Source organism: Protopterus annectens, chromosome 2.part1 (genome assembly GCF_019279795.1).
Source record: "Protopterus annectens isolate FY-2018-M chromosome 2.part1, PAN1.0, whole genome shotgun sequence".
NCBI lineage: Eukaryota > Metazoa > Chordata > Ceratodontiformes > Protopteridae > Protopterus > Protopterus annectens.
In genome coordinates, this window is record NC_056729.1 from 284731943 (window position 1) to 284749488 (window position 17546).

The 17546-nt window shown below is 45.2% G+C and overlaps 1 protein-coding gene across 3 annotated transcripts in view; it reads left to right on the plus strand.

Moving 5' to 3' along the window:
- Nucleotides 1-17546, plus strand: part of GNB1 (G protein subunit beta 1) — a 1803552-nt gene that overhangs the window by 1058639 nt on the left and 727367 nt on the right. For all 3 annotated transcript variants that reach the window (XM_044062129.1, XM_044062128.1, XM_044062130.1), the window contains one exon: nucleotides 474-580. In XM_044062129.1, the coding sequence (XP_043918064.1) occupies nucleotides 474-580 (107 nt within the window). The remainder of the gene's footprint in view (nucleotides 1-473; nucleotides 581-17546) is intronic.

The window sequence follows — 17546 nt, forward strand, 5'->3', positions numbered from 1 at the left end:
AAGTTCACCTGTCCGCCATGTCAGCTTGACTTCTTCTAGATCCTCTCTCTCCTTCTGTTCAATGTTGTAGTATTCTTTACATATGGATTGTATTCAGCCCATCGACCTGATGTCCAACCTGTGATTGGTTTGCTTGTGGAAAACTGCATGTTAAAACTTTCAGGGTGCCATTAAAAGTACTGTTACACTGAATGTTATTCCTTTATAAAATGGCTAGTTCAGAATCATTCAAACCAGTTGACTTCCATTTCACATGATACATATACCAGTTTTCATTGTGAGCTCCCGTTATGGTTGGAGTTACCAGAAAGAAAATATTAAGTCATAGGAACACTATTAAGCAGCTAATGGTCAGGTGGAGAAGCATGTTGTGACTGAGCTTTGTGTATCATTATTGTGCTATACGTTTAGAAAAGCTGTGTACGTTTTGTTTATTATTATGAATTTGCATTTAATTAATTCTCCATGTTCAGATTACAGCCAGTGTTGATCCTGTGGGTCGAATTCAGATGCGTACCAGAAGAACGTTGAGGGGACATCTGGCTAAAATCTATGCTATGCATTGGGGCACAGACTCTAGGTGAGAAGTGGTTTATCTTGACTGGTTGTTTGCTTTGCATTTGTTAACAATGGGAAGATTACTTTCTTTCAGTTTTCATTTATTTTTTGGGGGTGAGTTGAATTTGTATTCGGTTATGGTAAGAAATGTCCCCCAGCAAATTCTACTTGTATTTTCTCCACAGAGACATTTTCATAGTGTTTGGCGCTTCACTAAGATCACAACCTCTAATAAACAGAATTCATCCATGATGGTCTTAAGATATTTCTGCATCATAACTAAACTTGCAAATTTTATTTAAAGAAAATGCATCATCAGCCTGGTTTCCAAGACCATCATGAATTCTTAGTGATTCAACATAATCTGTAATCTGCTTTTGTTAGGGAGCAATAGTGTCAGAACGCTGTTAGATATCGTGTTTTATGTTCTGTGAAGTTTGGATACCAGTACACCCACACAAGTCCTTAACATGAGATAGGTGTGGAACTACACTGAAATGTAAAACAATGATGTCCTGTTTCCATATTGCAGTATTCATACAGTGGGATTTCCAGCCCTCGGGCAACCCGACGTCAGCTCTTATACAAAAGCTTAAGCCTGGCTGCCATAGATGCGTGGGACCTCACACGTAGGGCCATAAACCATGGAGTATAAATGTGACGTCGGCACGCACAGACCTCAGAACTTTTCAGCTGCAGACTATTCCTTTGACTGCTTCGCTTCTATGTCCGAAGACTTCTAAAAGATAAGTACACAGTTGGGGGTTGCCTTTTTCATACGTACTTAAGTTTTAGCTTGGTTGCTGTAGTTATTTTCTTTAGCCGGTGTCGGAGAAATAGTAAATGTAGATGTTCTTTGTGTTTCACTGTTGCAGTCATTACATTTGGGTAATCTGCTGGCAGGTTGCCCTCAGTTGGCCTGAATTCCAAAGTCTTGGGTCCTGCGTCGGTTGCTGTCTTCTCTTCCATGACGTCAGGTCGTCGGGGGTATAAAACATGCAGCCGACGCCATTTTCTTTAGTCTTTCTTGCCGCGCGTTGCCCGAAGCAGAAGCATTTCGTAAGTGCCGGTTGGCCAACTACTGAAATATTGGCATTTGAGTTTCAGAACCAAAGTCTTCACTAAAGCTAAGTACCCCGTTGGGGAAACTTTTTTCTTGCTTTTTACTGATGTCAGAAAAAAGTTAATTGTATTACTTGTGGAAAGCAAATACCTCATAAGGATTTCCATTTATACTGAATTCCTTGCCTAGGCCCTGATCACAACGTGCCTGTCTGTCGATTTTGTGCTAGATTTAACCAACGCACTATTAAGCGTTCGTATATTTTTGCATCAAAGTATTTTGGAAACAGATTTAACTACCCAAAAATGTCGTCGGATGGCAATCCAACTACCGGAGTACATAAAAAACACAGAGAAAAGGACAGAGAAAGGCAGTCTAGATCCAAAACAGACAAAGCTTCTAAGCCAGTCGCTGGTTCGCCGGTACTCAGTGAGGCGCCCTCGCAGCCCCTGATACCCGCTACCTTCTTGTCACAGGCCTCTACTGACACCCATGTGGAGTCCGGCATGCCGCAAGATCCTCAGGGTATTGGACCGACGGATGTATCTCCCTCGGATTGGTCCAGAGCCTCTGAGCAGGCACCAGCTTCTGAGGGTGTATTCAGACCTCAACATTTGTACATCAAACCGACGACAGCTGCAAATCCAAAGACAAAAGCAACTTCTAAAACTAACAAAACGATGCATGAGCCACGTGCACAGGCCTCTATGCCTAAAAAACAGATGATCAAAATGACTGAAGACCTTATTACATTGATCAGGGGTACCCATCCCCCTCCAGCTAAGAGGCCTAGGCAAGACACTGATTATGAATCTTCAGACAAGGTTTCTATTTCTTCTGATTCCTCTTTTGATCACAAATTATCTATACCTTCCTATGAGGATTCTGATGCTGAGTGAGTCTGTTCAATCCGCATCTCCTCCTGAGGATTATTCATTTGGAGAAACCTTGCTTACGTTGAGGGTGCATTTTCAATGGGAGAGTCAAGACTTCTCAGAATCAAAAAAGAGGCTCAGGGATTTCCTCCTTCTCCCTCTGCACAAGCCTTTAGCCATTCCCCCTGTTTTAGACATTGTAGATGTGTTTTCGGAGTTGAGCTCAATCCCCTGACTCTACCTCCGGCTCCCAGTAAGCCTGACAGATATTACAGGGTCCCTGACTCGCACACTTTATTTAGAAACCCTGCTGCAGGGTCCAAAGGGAGTTAAGGCCTCAACAGCAAAAACAATCCTACCCCCTCTGACAGAGATTCAAGGGCACTGGACGGATGGGGGGGAAAAAGGTTTATACATCTGCAGCCTTGGCAATCAGGGCCTTAAACTGTCAATTTCATATGCTTAAGTACCAACAACATGTTATGGGATTGCTCAAACAGAAAATTATGTTGATTTCAGAATGTGCAGAAAATAAAGAATTGCAGGAATTTATTACATGCAGCTGAACAAGTTGGAAAGCATACTTTGCAATGTGGTTTTGATTCTTTAGAGGCCTCTTGCAGGGCCGCAGTTACTGGATCTGTGATTGGGAGGCATGCCTGGTTAAAGAAACAAAATTTGCCTGATCATGTTAAAGCTAAATTGCTAGATGCACCTGTACAGCATGATTCTCTGTTTGGTGTTAAGGCAGAAGAGGTTTTAAAGAAAATGGAAGACAAAGCTAAGTCTGTGCAAACTGTTAAAGACTTTTCTTACAAGTGCAGCCACCAAGATTCAGTAGACACTGGCCTACAAAAAAAATTGGTCCTTTCCTGAGTCAGACAGAGCTCAAAGGGGCAATTCCAGACGCCCTAAGGGTTTCCGGATACCAGGCTCAAGACTCGTACAGGTCAAAGCAATGGGGCACATCCACCTCCAATTCTGAAGGAGATCAAGCGCAAACCTGCAGAAAGCAATCCCAATGACTTCCCTTTGCCTACACCAAGCACTTATCTTTTGGCAGCACCCATAGGGGGAAAATTAGCACTTTTTGCTCAAAATTGGCAGTTGTTAACACAGGACAAGTGGGTACTAAACATAGTGTCACAGGGATACAGATTCCATTTCCACACTCTGCCAGTGGTAAATGGTTGGCCAGATCTGCCAAAAAATCAGTGGGCAGAGGCACCGAAACAGGTTACGTCCCTCATGGATATGGGGGCCATTCAGACAGTACCCGAACAGGAAAAAGACAAGGTTTTTATTCAAGACTGATGTCCTTCAAGGATGCATTTGCAGTCATCACATATGGGTTGTCCTGCCTCAGGCAGCCCTTCGGTCGGCCGGATTCCAAAGTCTGGGTCCGGCATCGGCTGATGTCGCCCTTTCCCCGACGTCAGAGCACCTGGGGTATAAGTCAGCCGACGCCATCTTCCTCAGTCTTTCTTGCCGCGTGGTGCCCGAAGCAGAAGCAGTTCGCAAGTGCCGGTCGGCCAGCTCCTGTAATTCGGCTACCGAAGACTTCAAAAAGCTAAGTACCCGTTGGGGACTCTTTCTTGCCTCAGCAGATGTCAGATAAAGTTAATTGTTTAACTTGTGGGAAACAAATACCTCATAAGGATTTCCACTCTTACTGCCTCCCCTGCCTAGGCCCAGACCACGACGTCTCGGCCTGTTCTGCTTGTGCCTCCTTCAACCGACGTACCCTTAGACGTCGGGCGGAGTTTGCAGAGGAATTTTTGGGGCTAGTTTTTCGTACAATATGCCGTCGGAGACTCCGACTTCACATTTGATTAAGAAATGGAAGGACAAGGACCGACACACGTGGGCCGCGGTTTCGGCTGATACCACGGCCAGGCCTACCGCGAGTGTCTCGGTCTCAGCTGAAACAGAGTCCTTGGTGCTTCCTATCACCGAAACCGCTCAGCCGACTACCTCGGTCCCGGAGGCCCCGGCTGAATCGGTTACTGAATTTCCTACAGAAACTGGTGTCCTGGAACCTTCCGACACCATACCTTTAGACAAAACTACACCAGCACGTGGTGCAGCCAGGCCTCCTGCATCCATGTCCATTAAGGCATTCTCTAGGGCTAAAGCTGCTAAACTATCCAAAGCTTTGCCTCCCAAGGTTATCCCTCAGGGACCCACTACAGGTTCACAGATTCTAAGCTTAGCAGAGGACCTTATCTCCTTAATTAGGGGCTCTCAACCTCTTCCGGACAGGGGATCTCAACCTCCTCCAGACAAAAGGCCCAGGGTTGAGCCCTCTGATCCCCCCTCCTCAGATGAGGCCTCAGATGGTTCTACTCTCTCGGACCACCAGGAGGAGGCTTTTTCGGCCTACGAGGATTCTGATGCAGAGGAATCTATTCCTTCGGCCTCCCCTCCTGAAGAGTTTTCCTTTGGGGAGACACTCCACACTATGAGAAAGCATTTCCAGTGGCAAGGCCAGGAATTCTCTGATTCCAGGAAGAGATTAAGGACCTTCTTGCATTTGCCTCAGCATAGACCTTTGGCTATTCCTCCTGTTTTAAATGTCATTGATGATGTGTACTCTGAGTCTAGCACAACCCCTGATACTCTTCCTCTGGCTCCTGTCAAACCCGATAGGTACTACAGGGTCCCGGACTCGCATCTTCACCTTTACAAGGCCCACTCTGCTGATCCAGAAACTATTTCCCAGGGTCCTAAAGGGGTTGCAGCTGCCACTACTAAAAATCCTCTCCCCTCTGAAAGGGAGTCTAGAGCTTTAGAGAGATGGGGTAAAAAAGTGTATACTTCTGCTACTCTTTCTATGAGGGCAGTGAATTGTCAGTTTCATATGATTCAGTACCAAGAGTATTTGTTAGATGAATTGCATAAAAAAACGTCTTCACCTGAACCCCTAGACCGCAAATCACTTCAGGATCTGGTACATAACTCCCAACAGGTTAGCAACCATTTCTTGCAATGTGGTTATGATGCATTGGAAGCTTCATGTAGGTCAGCTATGACTGGCGCAGTCATACGTAGGCATGCTTGGCTGAAGGAACAATCTCTGCCAGACCATGTCAAAGCAAAGCTTCTGGATGCTCCACGGCTCAGGAGGGCCTAAAGAAAGTTGAAGAAAAGGCAAAATCTGTACAAACTGTCAAAGATTTTCTCCAAGTCCAACCACCAGGATTCAGCAGGAATTGGCCTTCCAAAAATTGGTCCTTTCCAGACACAGAGAGGTTTCAGAGAGGCAAGAACAGGCGTGCCAGAGGTAGAGGGCAAGCTAGAGGCTCCTACAGAGGGCGTCAATGGCAGCCTCCCAACCAGAGAGGTAATGCAGGACCTACAACTGCTGCACAAGGACAGGCTCAATGACTTTAGTTTGACACCGCCAACCAGGGCTCAGTTGGAAGCACCCTTGGGCGGAAAGCTTTCTTTATTCTCAGAAAATTGGCACAGTATTACAAGAGACAAATGGACGCTACAAATAATAGACAAAGGATACAGGTTCCATTTTCACACATTACCAAAAAGAAAAGGCATGCCAGACCTGCCACCAAATCAAAGGGCAGAGGCTTTGAAACAAATCTCCAGCTTAATGCAAATGAAAGCTATAGAAAAGGTTCCTCTCTCAGAACAAGGCCAAGGTTTTTATTCCAGACTTTTCCTTGTGCCAAGAAAAGAAAAACAATGGAGGCCTATTCTCGACTTGTCCACTCTGAATACTTATCTCATTGTACCAAAGTTCAAAATGCTGACTCTACAGCAGCTCCTTCCCATGCTGGGCAAGGGGTCTTGGCTGGTAACTCTAGACCTCAAGGAGGCATACCTGCATGTCCCTATCGGACAAAGTTGCAGAAGACACCTCAGATTTCTTGCAGGTTCAGAGCATTATCAATTCTCAGCATTGCCCTTTGGCTTATCTACTGCGCCCAGAGTATTCATGAAATGCCTGGCATCAGTAATTGCACACTGCAGACTTCAGGGGATTCAAATATACCCATATCTGGACGACTGCCTTATACAAGCGGACCGCCAACAAAGTTTGGTAAAACATTTGAATTGCGCCATTCACTTACTTCAGGCCCTGGGATATACAGTCAACATTCACAAGTCAAGACTTGTTCCATCCCAAAGAATAACCTTTCTGGGTACAAATCTAGATACAACCACCCAAATGGCTTTCCTCACAGAAGAAAAACAAAGTCAACTACCAGATTACTTCAAAAGTCTGAAAAGAAAAACACAGCTGACTGCAAGGAAAATCCTGCAGGCCCTGGGTTACATGGCTTCTTGCATCCTTCTGATTCCACAAGCAAGGCTGCATATGAGGAAACTACAATGGTACCTAAGGAGTTTATGGTCTCAGCACAGTCACAGCTTGGAAACTTTGATACCACTCAATCCCATGCCTTCAAAGGGAATTTTTGTGGTGGGCTCAAGCAAGCCAGTCAAACAGAGGTCTGCTCTTTAGCAAACCATTAGCCAGCCAAACCATTACAACGGACGCTTCAGACCACAGATGGGGAGCGCACATGGAGGGCAGGTGCATTCAAGGTCTGTGGTCACAAAAAGAGCTACGCATGCACATAAACCACAAGGAACTTCTGGCAGTGATGCATGCAGTCGAAGCCTTCAAACCTTTTCTGCATCAAGGCCACCTACTAATAAGGACAGACAACACCACAGTTATGTGGTACATAAGCAAGGAGGCACCCATTCATATCCTCTTTGCAGACTGGCAATGAATCTATGGGAACTTTCCTTGAAACTCAACATAGAGCTGCAATCTCAATTTGTGCCAGGGAAAGACAATATACTGGCGGACAGCTTAAGTAGAAATATCATGGATGCACACGAATGGATGCTGCACCCAGACATCTTTCTACAGATAACACAATCATGGGGCAGGCCGGACACAGATCTTTTTGCCTCCCCCCACAATCATCAGCTGAAGAAATTCTGCTCAAGGACACATCACCCACAAGCATGGAAAGTGGACGCCCTCTCATTCAGCTGGAGAACTCTAACAGTGTATGCATTCCCACCTCTCCCATTAATGACCAAGGTCTTACTGAAGATCAGGACAGAGCAGCCAAACGTGATTCTGATAGCTCCGGACTGGCCAAGACAGCACTGGTACCCACTGTTAGAGCATGTCACGCACAAAACCATGACCTCTTCCTCAATGGCCACTGCTCCTGACACAGCACAATTACAAAACTCTGCATTCCAACCTGAAAACCTTGCAACTAACAGCCTGGAAAATACCTTGATTCCTCCTCAGGATAGGCTATCCCAGAGAGTGAAGGATATTATCATGGAAGCTCGCCGGCCTTCCACAAGAAAGGCATATTCAGCAAAATGGAAAAGATTTCTCATTTGGAACACCACAAAGGGCCTAGATGTGACAGTGATGAACATGGCACGTATCCTGGAATACTTGGCAGAAATGTTCCACAATGGTCTGTCGTACTCTTCCATTAAAATTCATGCTTCAACAATTTCAGCAGAGTACAATACTGATCCACCTGTCTTCTCACATCTTCTCCTAAGGCAGTTTCTAAGAGGGATTAAAAACATCAAGCCTCCAAGGACACCACCACTACCTACTTGGGACCTTAACTTCGTGTTGGAAAACCTAACGCTGCCTCCCTTTGAACCAGCAGCATCTGCAGAGCTACAGTTCCTGTCTTGGAAGACTGCCTTCCTTCTGGCCATAACCTCAGCAAGAAGAGTATCTGAGTTACAGGCCCTCATGGCAGTACAGCCATTTACTATTTTTCATCAGGACAGAGTCTCATTTGAGAACCAATCCTACATTTATGCCAGAGGTGGTATCCAGGGTCTCATTAAACCAAGCTATTCATTTGCCTACTTTCTTTCCGAATCCACAAAACAAAGGGGAGAAACTTCTGCACACCTTGGACATACACAGACAGTTGCGCTACTACTTGGACAGAACTAAAAGTTACAGAAAAACTGACCAGCTGTTGGTAGCATATGCTGCTAGTGCACAAGGAAAAGCAATTTCCAAGCAGACAATCTCAAAATGGATAGGGAATTGCATTCGTTTTTGTTACTCCTTTCATGGAAAAACTGTGCCAGCTAACATTAGACCTCATTCCACGAGAGCCGCAGCCACCTCCACAGCCTTCTTAAGAGGGGTGGCTACCAAGGACATTTTAGAAGCTGCTACATGGAGCTCCGTGCATACATTTTCCAAGCATTACAATTTACCTTTATATTCCAGATCCAGAGCAGGCTTTGCTACGGCAGTCCTGCAGGGCATTTTAGCTACACCATCCTATACATAGATTCTCCACCCCCAGATTGGCTATGGTATTCTACCCATATGTGATGACTGCAGATGCATCCTTGAAGGACATAGTACAGTTTTGTACCTACCACAAATATAGATGTCCGATAGGTATGCATCTGCAGTCAGGTTTTCCCTCCCTCCTTCCCCTCTGGTATTTCTTGGGTAATACTCCCTCTTATAGCTAGCTGGGGTTATCTATTATGGTGTATTTGTTTTTTATTACTGTGCATGTTTGGAATATTTTGCATTTCTCCAAATTTAGCCTTCCTTAGAGGGCACCTGGCATCTGGGGCAAGAAAAACTGAGGAAGATGGCGTCGGCTGACTCTTTTATACCCCAGGCACTCTGATGTCGTGGAAAGGGCGTCATCAGCCGACGCCGGACCCAGACTTTGGAGTCCTGCCGACCGAAGGGCTGCCTGAGGCAGGACAACCCATATGTGATGACTGCAGATGCATACCTATCGGACATCTACATTTATGGTAGGTACAAAACTGTACTTTCTTGGTACCCAGAAAGGACAAGGCCTGGCGGCCGATACTGGATTTATCGATTTTGAACACATACCTGGACATTCCAAAATTCAAAATGCTGACTTTGCAGCAGCTTCTGCCCATGCTGGACAAGAATGCTTGGCTGGTGACTTTAGATCTAAAAGAGGCATACCTGTATGTCCCAATAAGACAGTTGTGCAGAAGATACCTCAGATTCAAGGCTGGCTTAATGCATTACCAATTCTCTGCTCTGCCCCTTGGCTTATCTTCTGCACCCAGGGTATTTACAAAGTGCCTGGCACCAGTAATTGCATTTTGCAGACAAAAGTATACAAATATATCCTTACTTTGGACATCTGTCTCATTCAAGCAGAGAAGGACACTCTTCTTCGATACCTGGCATTTGTGAAAAGGCTTCTAACATGCCTAGGGTACACAAATGAAAGGAAATCACAACTGGTACCCACTCAAAAGATAACATTCCTGGGTGCAAGCTTGAATACAACTGCCCAGATGGCTTACCTTCAGTCCAGACAAACAAAGGCAACTGACTACTTACTTCAAACTGATGGCGACAAAAACCCAGTCTTCTGCAAGACCAATTCTGCAGGCTCTGGGCTTCATGGCATCCTGCACCCTACTAATTCCATATGCAAGACTGCATATGAGGAAACTTCAATGGCATCTAAGAAGTTTATGGGGTCAACATTCACACAGTCTGGAAACAATGATTCCTCTCATTCCCTTCCTACAACAGGAGTTTCTATGGTGGGCAAAGGCCTGCCACCAAAACATGGGACGGCCCTTCACTCTACCCCCTGCCACCCACACCTTAACAACAGATGCATCAGATTATGCCTGGGGGGCCCACATGGCAGGAAGATGCATTCAGGCTGTATGGGCACCAAAACAAATGCATCTACATATCAATCAGAAAGAGATGCTAGCTGTTCAAAATGCCCTAACAGCCTTCAAGGACTTATTGCATCCAGGACAACTACTGATAAAGACGAACACCACCACAGTCATGTGGTATATAAACAAGCAAGGAGGCACACACTCATATCCCCTTTGCAGATTAGCCATGGCACTGTGGGACAGAGCTTTGACCTACCAAATACATCTTCAAGCTCAATTCCTGCCAGCAAAACAAAACACTCTGGCAGACTATTTAAGCAGAACCTTATGGATCCTCACGAGTGGAAACTAAATCCACAAGTCTTCAGGATGGTAACAGAGAAATGGGGGAACCCAGACATAGATCTATTTGCCCCTCCTCAAAATTATCAATTGAAAAGTTTCTGCACAAGGACTTGTCACAGACAAGCATGGAAAGTGGACGCCCTATCCTTCAGTTGTAAAAACCTATCAGTTTACGCCTTTCCTCCTCTGCCTCTTACCCAAGGTCCTACTAAAACTCAGACAAGAGAAGCCAAAGATTATATTAATTGCCTCGGACTGGCCCCTCCAATACTGGTACCCAATCCCAAGGAACTTGTCTCAATACCCAGCTTGGACCTTGCCTCAAAGACCACAACTACTGTCCCAGCAAAACAATCAGATCCTGCACAATCAACTACTGACTGTGAACCTGGCAGCTTGGCTAATCATGTAATCATACAAACAACACCTCTCAGTAAAGTTGTGATGGATGTCATTTTGGAAGCCAGAAGGCGTAGTACTAGTAAATCTTAATGCTGACAAATGGAAGGGATTCTGTGCTTGCAATCAAGCACAAGGAACTGATGCAGCAGAACCACATATTCCTCAGATATTACAATACTTAACTGAGATGCTTGACAAAGGCCTATCTTTCTCATCAGTCAAAATCCATGCCTCTACCATTTTGGCTCATTACAGTACAGAGCCACCAAACTTTTCTCATCCTTTACTAAAGCAGTATCTTAGAGGAGCCAAAAATGTAAGGCCTCCTAGAAGATCACCATTACCTGCATGGGACCTCAATTATGTGTTGGAAAAGTTCACCCTGCCTCCTTTTGAACCACTTGCTACTGCTTGATATAAAGTTCTTATCATGCAAGACAGCTCTGCTACTAGCAGTTACTTCAGCAAGAAGAGTTTGAGCTACAGGCCCTCATGGCTTTAGAGCCTTTTATTATATTTTACCCAGACCGGGTGTCTCTGAGGACAAATCCTACTTTTATGCCTAAGGTGATTTCCAGTGTGGCTCTTAACCAAACAATTCAGCTGCCAACATTTTATCCAAATCTGCAGAACAAAGGGGAGAGAATTCTGCATTCCTTGGACGTACGCAGACAGCCAAGATTCTACTTGAGCAGGACTAAAGCTCTAAGAAAAACTGAGTAATTACTAGTGTCATATTGCAGGATCAGAAGGAAAGGCCGTTTCAAAGCAGACAATTTCAAAGTGGATAAGCCACTGCATCTGTTTCTGCTACTTACACCTGTGCCCAAGGGCATTAGGTCTCATTCCACCAGAGCTGCAGCTACTTCAGCAGCCTTTCTCAGAGGAGTACCAAACAAAGACGTTCTAGTGGCTGCTACTTGGAGTTCTGTTCCTACTTTTACAAAGCATTACCATTTGCCTCTCTACTCTAAGTCCAGGGCAGGCTTTGCCACTGCAGTGCTGCAGGGCCTTATAGCAGCACCAAATGCTGTTTAGCTCCAGCCGCCCAATCATAGCTTTGGGATTCTACCCAAATGTAATGACTGCAACAGTGAAACACGAAGAACATAGTACAGTTGTGTACACTTACCATAAATGTAGATGTTTGAGTGTATTCACTGTTGCAGTCCAAGTTACCCTCCCACCACCCCCCTGTCATTCTAAGGTTTATCTTTCCTTCTCTATCTTCTACAGCCTATGTGGTGTATTTGCTTGTAGATGAAGGTAAGGTTTATACTGATGTATGTGTGTGTGTGTATATATATATATATATATATATATATATGTATATATATGTGTGTGTATATATATATATATATATATATATATATGTGTGTATATATATATATATATATATATATATATATATATATATATATATATATATATATATATATATATATATATATATATTTATATAATATTGCTACCCTTTAGGGGGCACCTGACATCGGGGGCAAGAAAAACTAAAGAAAATGGTGTCGGCTGCATGTTTTATACCCCTGACGTCATGGAAGAGAAGACCGCAACCGATGCAGGACCCAAGACTTTGGAATTCACGCCGACTGAGGGCAACCTGCCAGCAGATTACCCAAATGTAATGACTGCAACAGTGAATACACTCCATCTACATTTATGGTAAGTGTACACAACTGTACTTTGCGGGCACCAGATTCCACACAGACTCCGGGTGTGTTTTTTGCTTAGGTAAGGAGCACAACCACAAGGCCTGCTCTATTTTCTAATCCTTTGTACCCAAGACCTTACTCAGCCATCTGGCTGCTTTAAATCTATTTTTAGAAAACCAAAGGCTTGAACGACTCATGCTTTGGATGGATCCCGAGTTGGCCGCCCATGCTGAACTACCGCGGAAGAAGGCCAAGGTTTGCAGGCCTTCTCCGGATACTGCTCCGCCTTCGGATGTTCCGCCGACTACTGTTCTAGGGGCCCAAAGGATGCACTCTTACTCCTGTTCCGACAGCTCCTCTGGAAGAGGTTGTTTCAGTACCCCCGAAAAGCATGTCAGCGGAATTGATTCAGATGTCAGTCATAACTGACATCAAGGGGGAACCATCGCTTGACCGGCTAACAGAGACCTCTCCTACTCCAGCGCAAGCCTCTGTTTCTCTGCATACCCAGACGCACACTCCTCCTAAAAGGAAGCAGAAAATTAACCTGACGCCAACAGCAGCTCCAGACTGGGAGTCCTTCACTTCCCTATTGATGCAGGCTTTTATGGCACTTAGGCCTACAGGCCCTACTCCCACTACCATCCCTGTACTGTGTCCTAGGCCATCCTCTGCCTCCTCCCCTGCCTTTAGCATCTACTCAGCAAACAGTTACTCAGGAAAACCTAGACCAGTCTTACTCCTCCTCTGAGGAATCTGTCTCCCATGTTTCACAGATTGCCTCTCCCATAGACTATTACTCATCTGAAGAGGACTCTATTGAAGGGGACTCCCCACCTGAAGACTTATTTGGGGAGACTCTCTCAAAAATGAAAGAGTATTTCAAGTGGGATACTTTATTCTCTGAAACCTAGAAGAGATACTTCTATCTTCTGCAACTAGACTCCCCTTCACCTTCAGCCATCCCTGTGGTACTCCCAGATTTCTTGGATGCCTTCACTTCTGTTTCCAAGAGCCCAGACTCTCAATCTCCTGCCCCTAAGAGGCCGGATAGGTTTTACAAAGTCCCTGATGACCACAAGATGTTCATTGTGTTTCAGTGTTGTAGTCATTACACTTGGGTTATCTTGCTGGCAGGCTACCCGCAGTCGGCCCGAATTCCAAAGTCTTGGTCCGGCGTCTGTTGCTGTCGCCTCTTCCCTGACGTCAGTGTGCCAGGGGTATAAAAGATGCAACCAACGCCATTTTCTTCAGTCTTTCTTGCCGTGCGGTGCCCGAAGCAAAAGCAGTTTGCAAGTGCCGGTCGGCCGACTCCTGAGATTTTCAAAATCGAATTTCAGATCCAAACTCTTCATTAAAGCTAAGTACCCCGTTGGGGAAAAATTTTTCTTGCTCCAGATCGATGTCAGAAAGTTAACAATTGTGATGTCCTTCAAGGATGCATCTGCAGTCATAACATATGGGTTGTCCTGCCTTCACCTGACATCATAGCTCCTGGGGTATAAAGGCATCAGCCGACACCATTTTCCTCGGTCTTTCTTGCCGCGCGGTGCCTGAAGCAGAAGCTGTTCGCAAGTGCCGGTCGGTCAGATCCAGAGATTTCAGCTACCGAAGACTACTAAAAAGCTAAGTACCCCGATGTCCTTCAAGGATGCATCTGCAGTCATAACAAATGGGTTGTCCTGTCGTCAGGCAGCCCCTCGGTCGGCCGTATTCCAAAGTCTGGGTCCGGCTTCGGCTGATGTCGCACTTCACCCGACGTCATCTCTGCTGGTCTTCGGGTATAAAGGCATCAGCCGACGCCATTTTCCTCAGTCTTTCTTGCCGCGTGGCGCCCGAAGCAGAAGCTGTTCGCAAGTGCCAGTCGGTCAGATCCAGAGATTACTACTACCGAATACTACTTGAAGACTTCTAAAAGCTAAGTACCCGTTGGGGACTCTTTCTTGCCTCAGCCGATGTCAGAAAAAGTAAATAACTGTTTAACTTGTGGGAAACAAATACCTCATAAAGATTTCCACTCTTACTGACTACCTTGTTTAGGCCCAGACCACGGCGTAGCAGCCTGTTTAGCCTGTGCTTCCTTCAACCGACGAACGCTTAGGCCGGTCGGAGTTTGCTGAACAGTTTTCGCTCAGATTTTGCGTACATTATGCCGTCGGATCCTCCGACTACCCAAATTGTTAAAAGCGAAAAAGACAGACACTGCGGTCCGGTTTCGGCCGAAACCACGGTTAAGCAAGCAGCAGTGTCTGTTTCGCCGAAACCAAGAAAGCGGGTCAATCTTCAGCGAATCCATGACTACTACTGAGGCTCCTGCCGCCTTAGTTGAATCGGCCTCTGAAGTTTTGCCTACTACTGTGGTTCCTAGTGAATTATCAGACACCATCCCTTTGGATGTCTCTTCCCCAGCATGTGGTGCTGCTAGGCCTCCTGCAGCCATGTCTCAATACCCAGCTTGGACCTTGCCTCAGACCACAACTACTGTCCCAGCAAAACAATCAGATCCTGCACAATCAACTGACTGTGAACCTGGCAGCTTGGCTAATCATGTAATCATACAAACAACACCTCTCAGTAAAGTTGTGATGGATGTCATTTTGGAAGCCAGAAGGCGTAGTACTAGTAAATCTTAATGCTGACAAATGGAAGGGATTCTGTGCTTGCAATCAAGCACAAGGAACTGATGCAGCAGAACCACATATTCCTCAGATATTACAATACTTAACTGAGATGCTTGACAAAGGCCTATCTTTCTCATCAGTCAAAATCCATGCCTCTACCATTTTGGCTCATTACAGTACAGAGCCACCAAACTTTTCTCATCCTTTACTAAAGCAGTATCTTAGAGGAGCCAAAAATGTAAGGCCTCCTAGAAGATCACCATTACCTGCATGGGACCTCAATTATGTGTTGGAAAGTTCACCCTGCACTCTTTGAACCACTTGCTACTGCTTGATATAAAGTTCTTATCATGCAAGACAGCTCTGCTACTAGCAGTTACTTCAGCAAGAAGAGTTTGAGCTACAGGCCCTCATGGCTTCAGAGCTTTTAGTATATTTTACCCAGACCGGGTGTCTCTGAGGACAAATCCTACTTTTATGCCTAAGGTGATTTCCAGTGTGGCTCTTAACCAAACAATTCAGCTGCCAACATTTTATCCAAATCTGCAGAACAAAGGGGAGAGAATTCTGCATTCCTTGGGCGCACGCAGACAGCCAAGATTCTACTTGAGCAGGACTAAAGCTCTAAGAAAAACTGAGCAATTACTAGTGTCATATTGCAGGATCAGAAGGAAAGGCTGTTTCAAAGCAGACAATTTCAAAGTGGATAAGCCACTGCATCTGTTTCTGCTACTTACACCTGTGCCCAAGGGCATTAGGTCTCATTCCACCAGAGCTGCAGCTACTTCAGCAGCCTTTCTCAGAGGAGTACCAAACAAAGACGTTCTAGTGGCTGCTACTTGGAGTTCTGTTCCTACTTTTACAAAGCATTACCATTTGCCTCTCTACTCTAAGTCCAGGGCAGGCTTTGCCACTGCAGTGCTGCAGGGCCTTATAGCAGCACCAAATGCTGTTTAGCTCCAGCCGCCCAATCATAGCTTTGGGATTCTACCCAAATGTAATGACTGCAACAGTGAAACACGAAGAACATAGTACAGTTGTGTACACTTACCATAAATGTAGATGTTTGAGTGTATTCACTGTTGCAGTCCAAGTTACCCTCCCACCACCCCCCTGTCATTCTAAGGTTTATCTTTCCTTCTCTATCTTCTACAGCCTATGTGGTGTATTTGCTTGTAGATGAAGGTAAGGTTTATACTGATGTATGTGTGTGTGTATATATATATATATATATATGTATATATATGTGTGTGTATATATATATATATGTGTGTGTGTGTATATATATATATATATATATATATATGTATGTATGTATGTATATATATATATATATATATATATATATATATATATATATATATATATATATATATAATATTGCTACCCTTTAGGGGGCACCTGACATCGGGGGCAAGAAAAACTAAAGAAAATGGTGTCGGCTGCATGTTTTATACCCCTGACGTCATGGAAGAGAAGACCGCAACCGATGCAGGACCCAAGACTTTGGAATTCACGCCGACTGAGGGCAACCTGCCAGCAGATTACCCAAATGTAATGACTGCAACAGTGAATACACTCCATCTACATTTATGGTAAGTGTACACAACTGTACTTTGGGCACCAGATTCCACACAGACTCGGTGTGTTTTGCTTAGGTAAGGAGCACAACCACAAGGCCTGCTCTTTTCTAATCCTTTGTACCTAAGACCTTACTCAGCCATCTGGCTGCTTTAAATCTATTTTAGAAAACCAAAGGCTTGAACACTCATGCTTTGGATGGATCCCGAAGGTTGGCCTTCATGCTGAACTACCATGAAGAAGGCCAAGGTTTGCAGGCCTTCTCGGATACTGCTCCATGCGGATGTTCCGCCGACTACTGTTCCTAGGGCCCAAAGGATGCACTCTTACTCCTGTTCGACAGCTCCTCTGGAAGAGGTTGTTTCAGTACCCGAAAAGCATGTCAGCGAATTGATTCAGATGTCAGTCATAACTGACATCAAGGAACCATCGCTTGACCGGCTAACAGAGACCTCTCCTACTCCAGCGCAGCCTCTGTTTCTCTGCATACCCAGACGCACACTCCTCCTAAAAGGAAGCAGAAAATTAACCTGACGCCAACAGCAGCTCCAGACTGGGAGTCCTTCACTTCCCTATTGATGCAGGCTTTTATGGCACTTAGGCCTACAGGCCCTACTCCCACTACCATCCCTGTACTGTGTCCTAGGCCATCCTCTGCCTCCTCCCCTGCCTTTAGCATCTACTCAGCAAACAGTTACTCAGGAAAACCTAGACCAGTCTTACTCCTCCTCTGAGGAATCTGTCT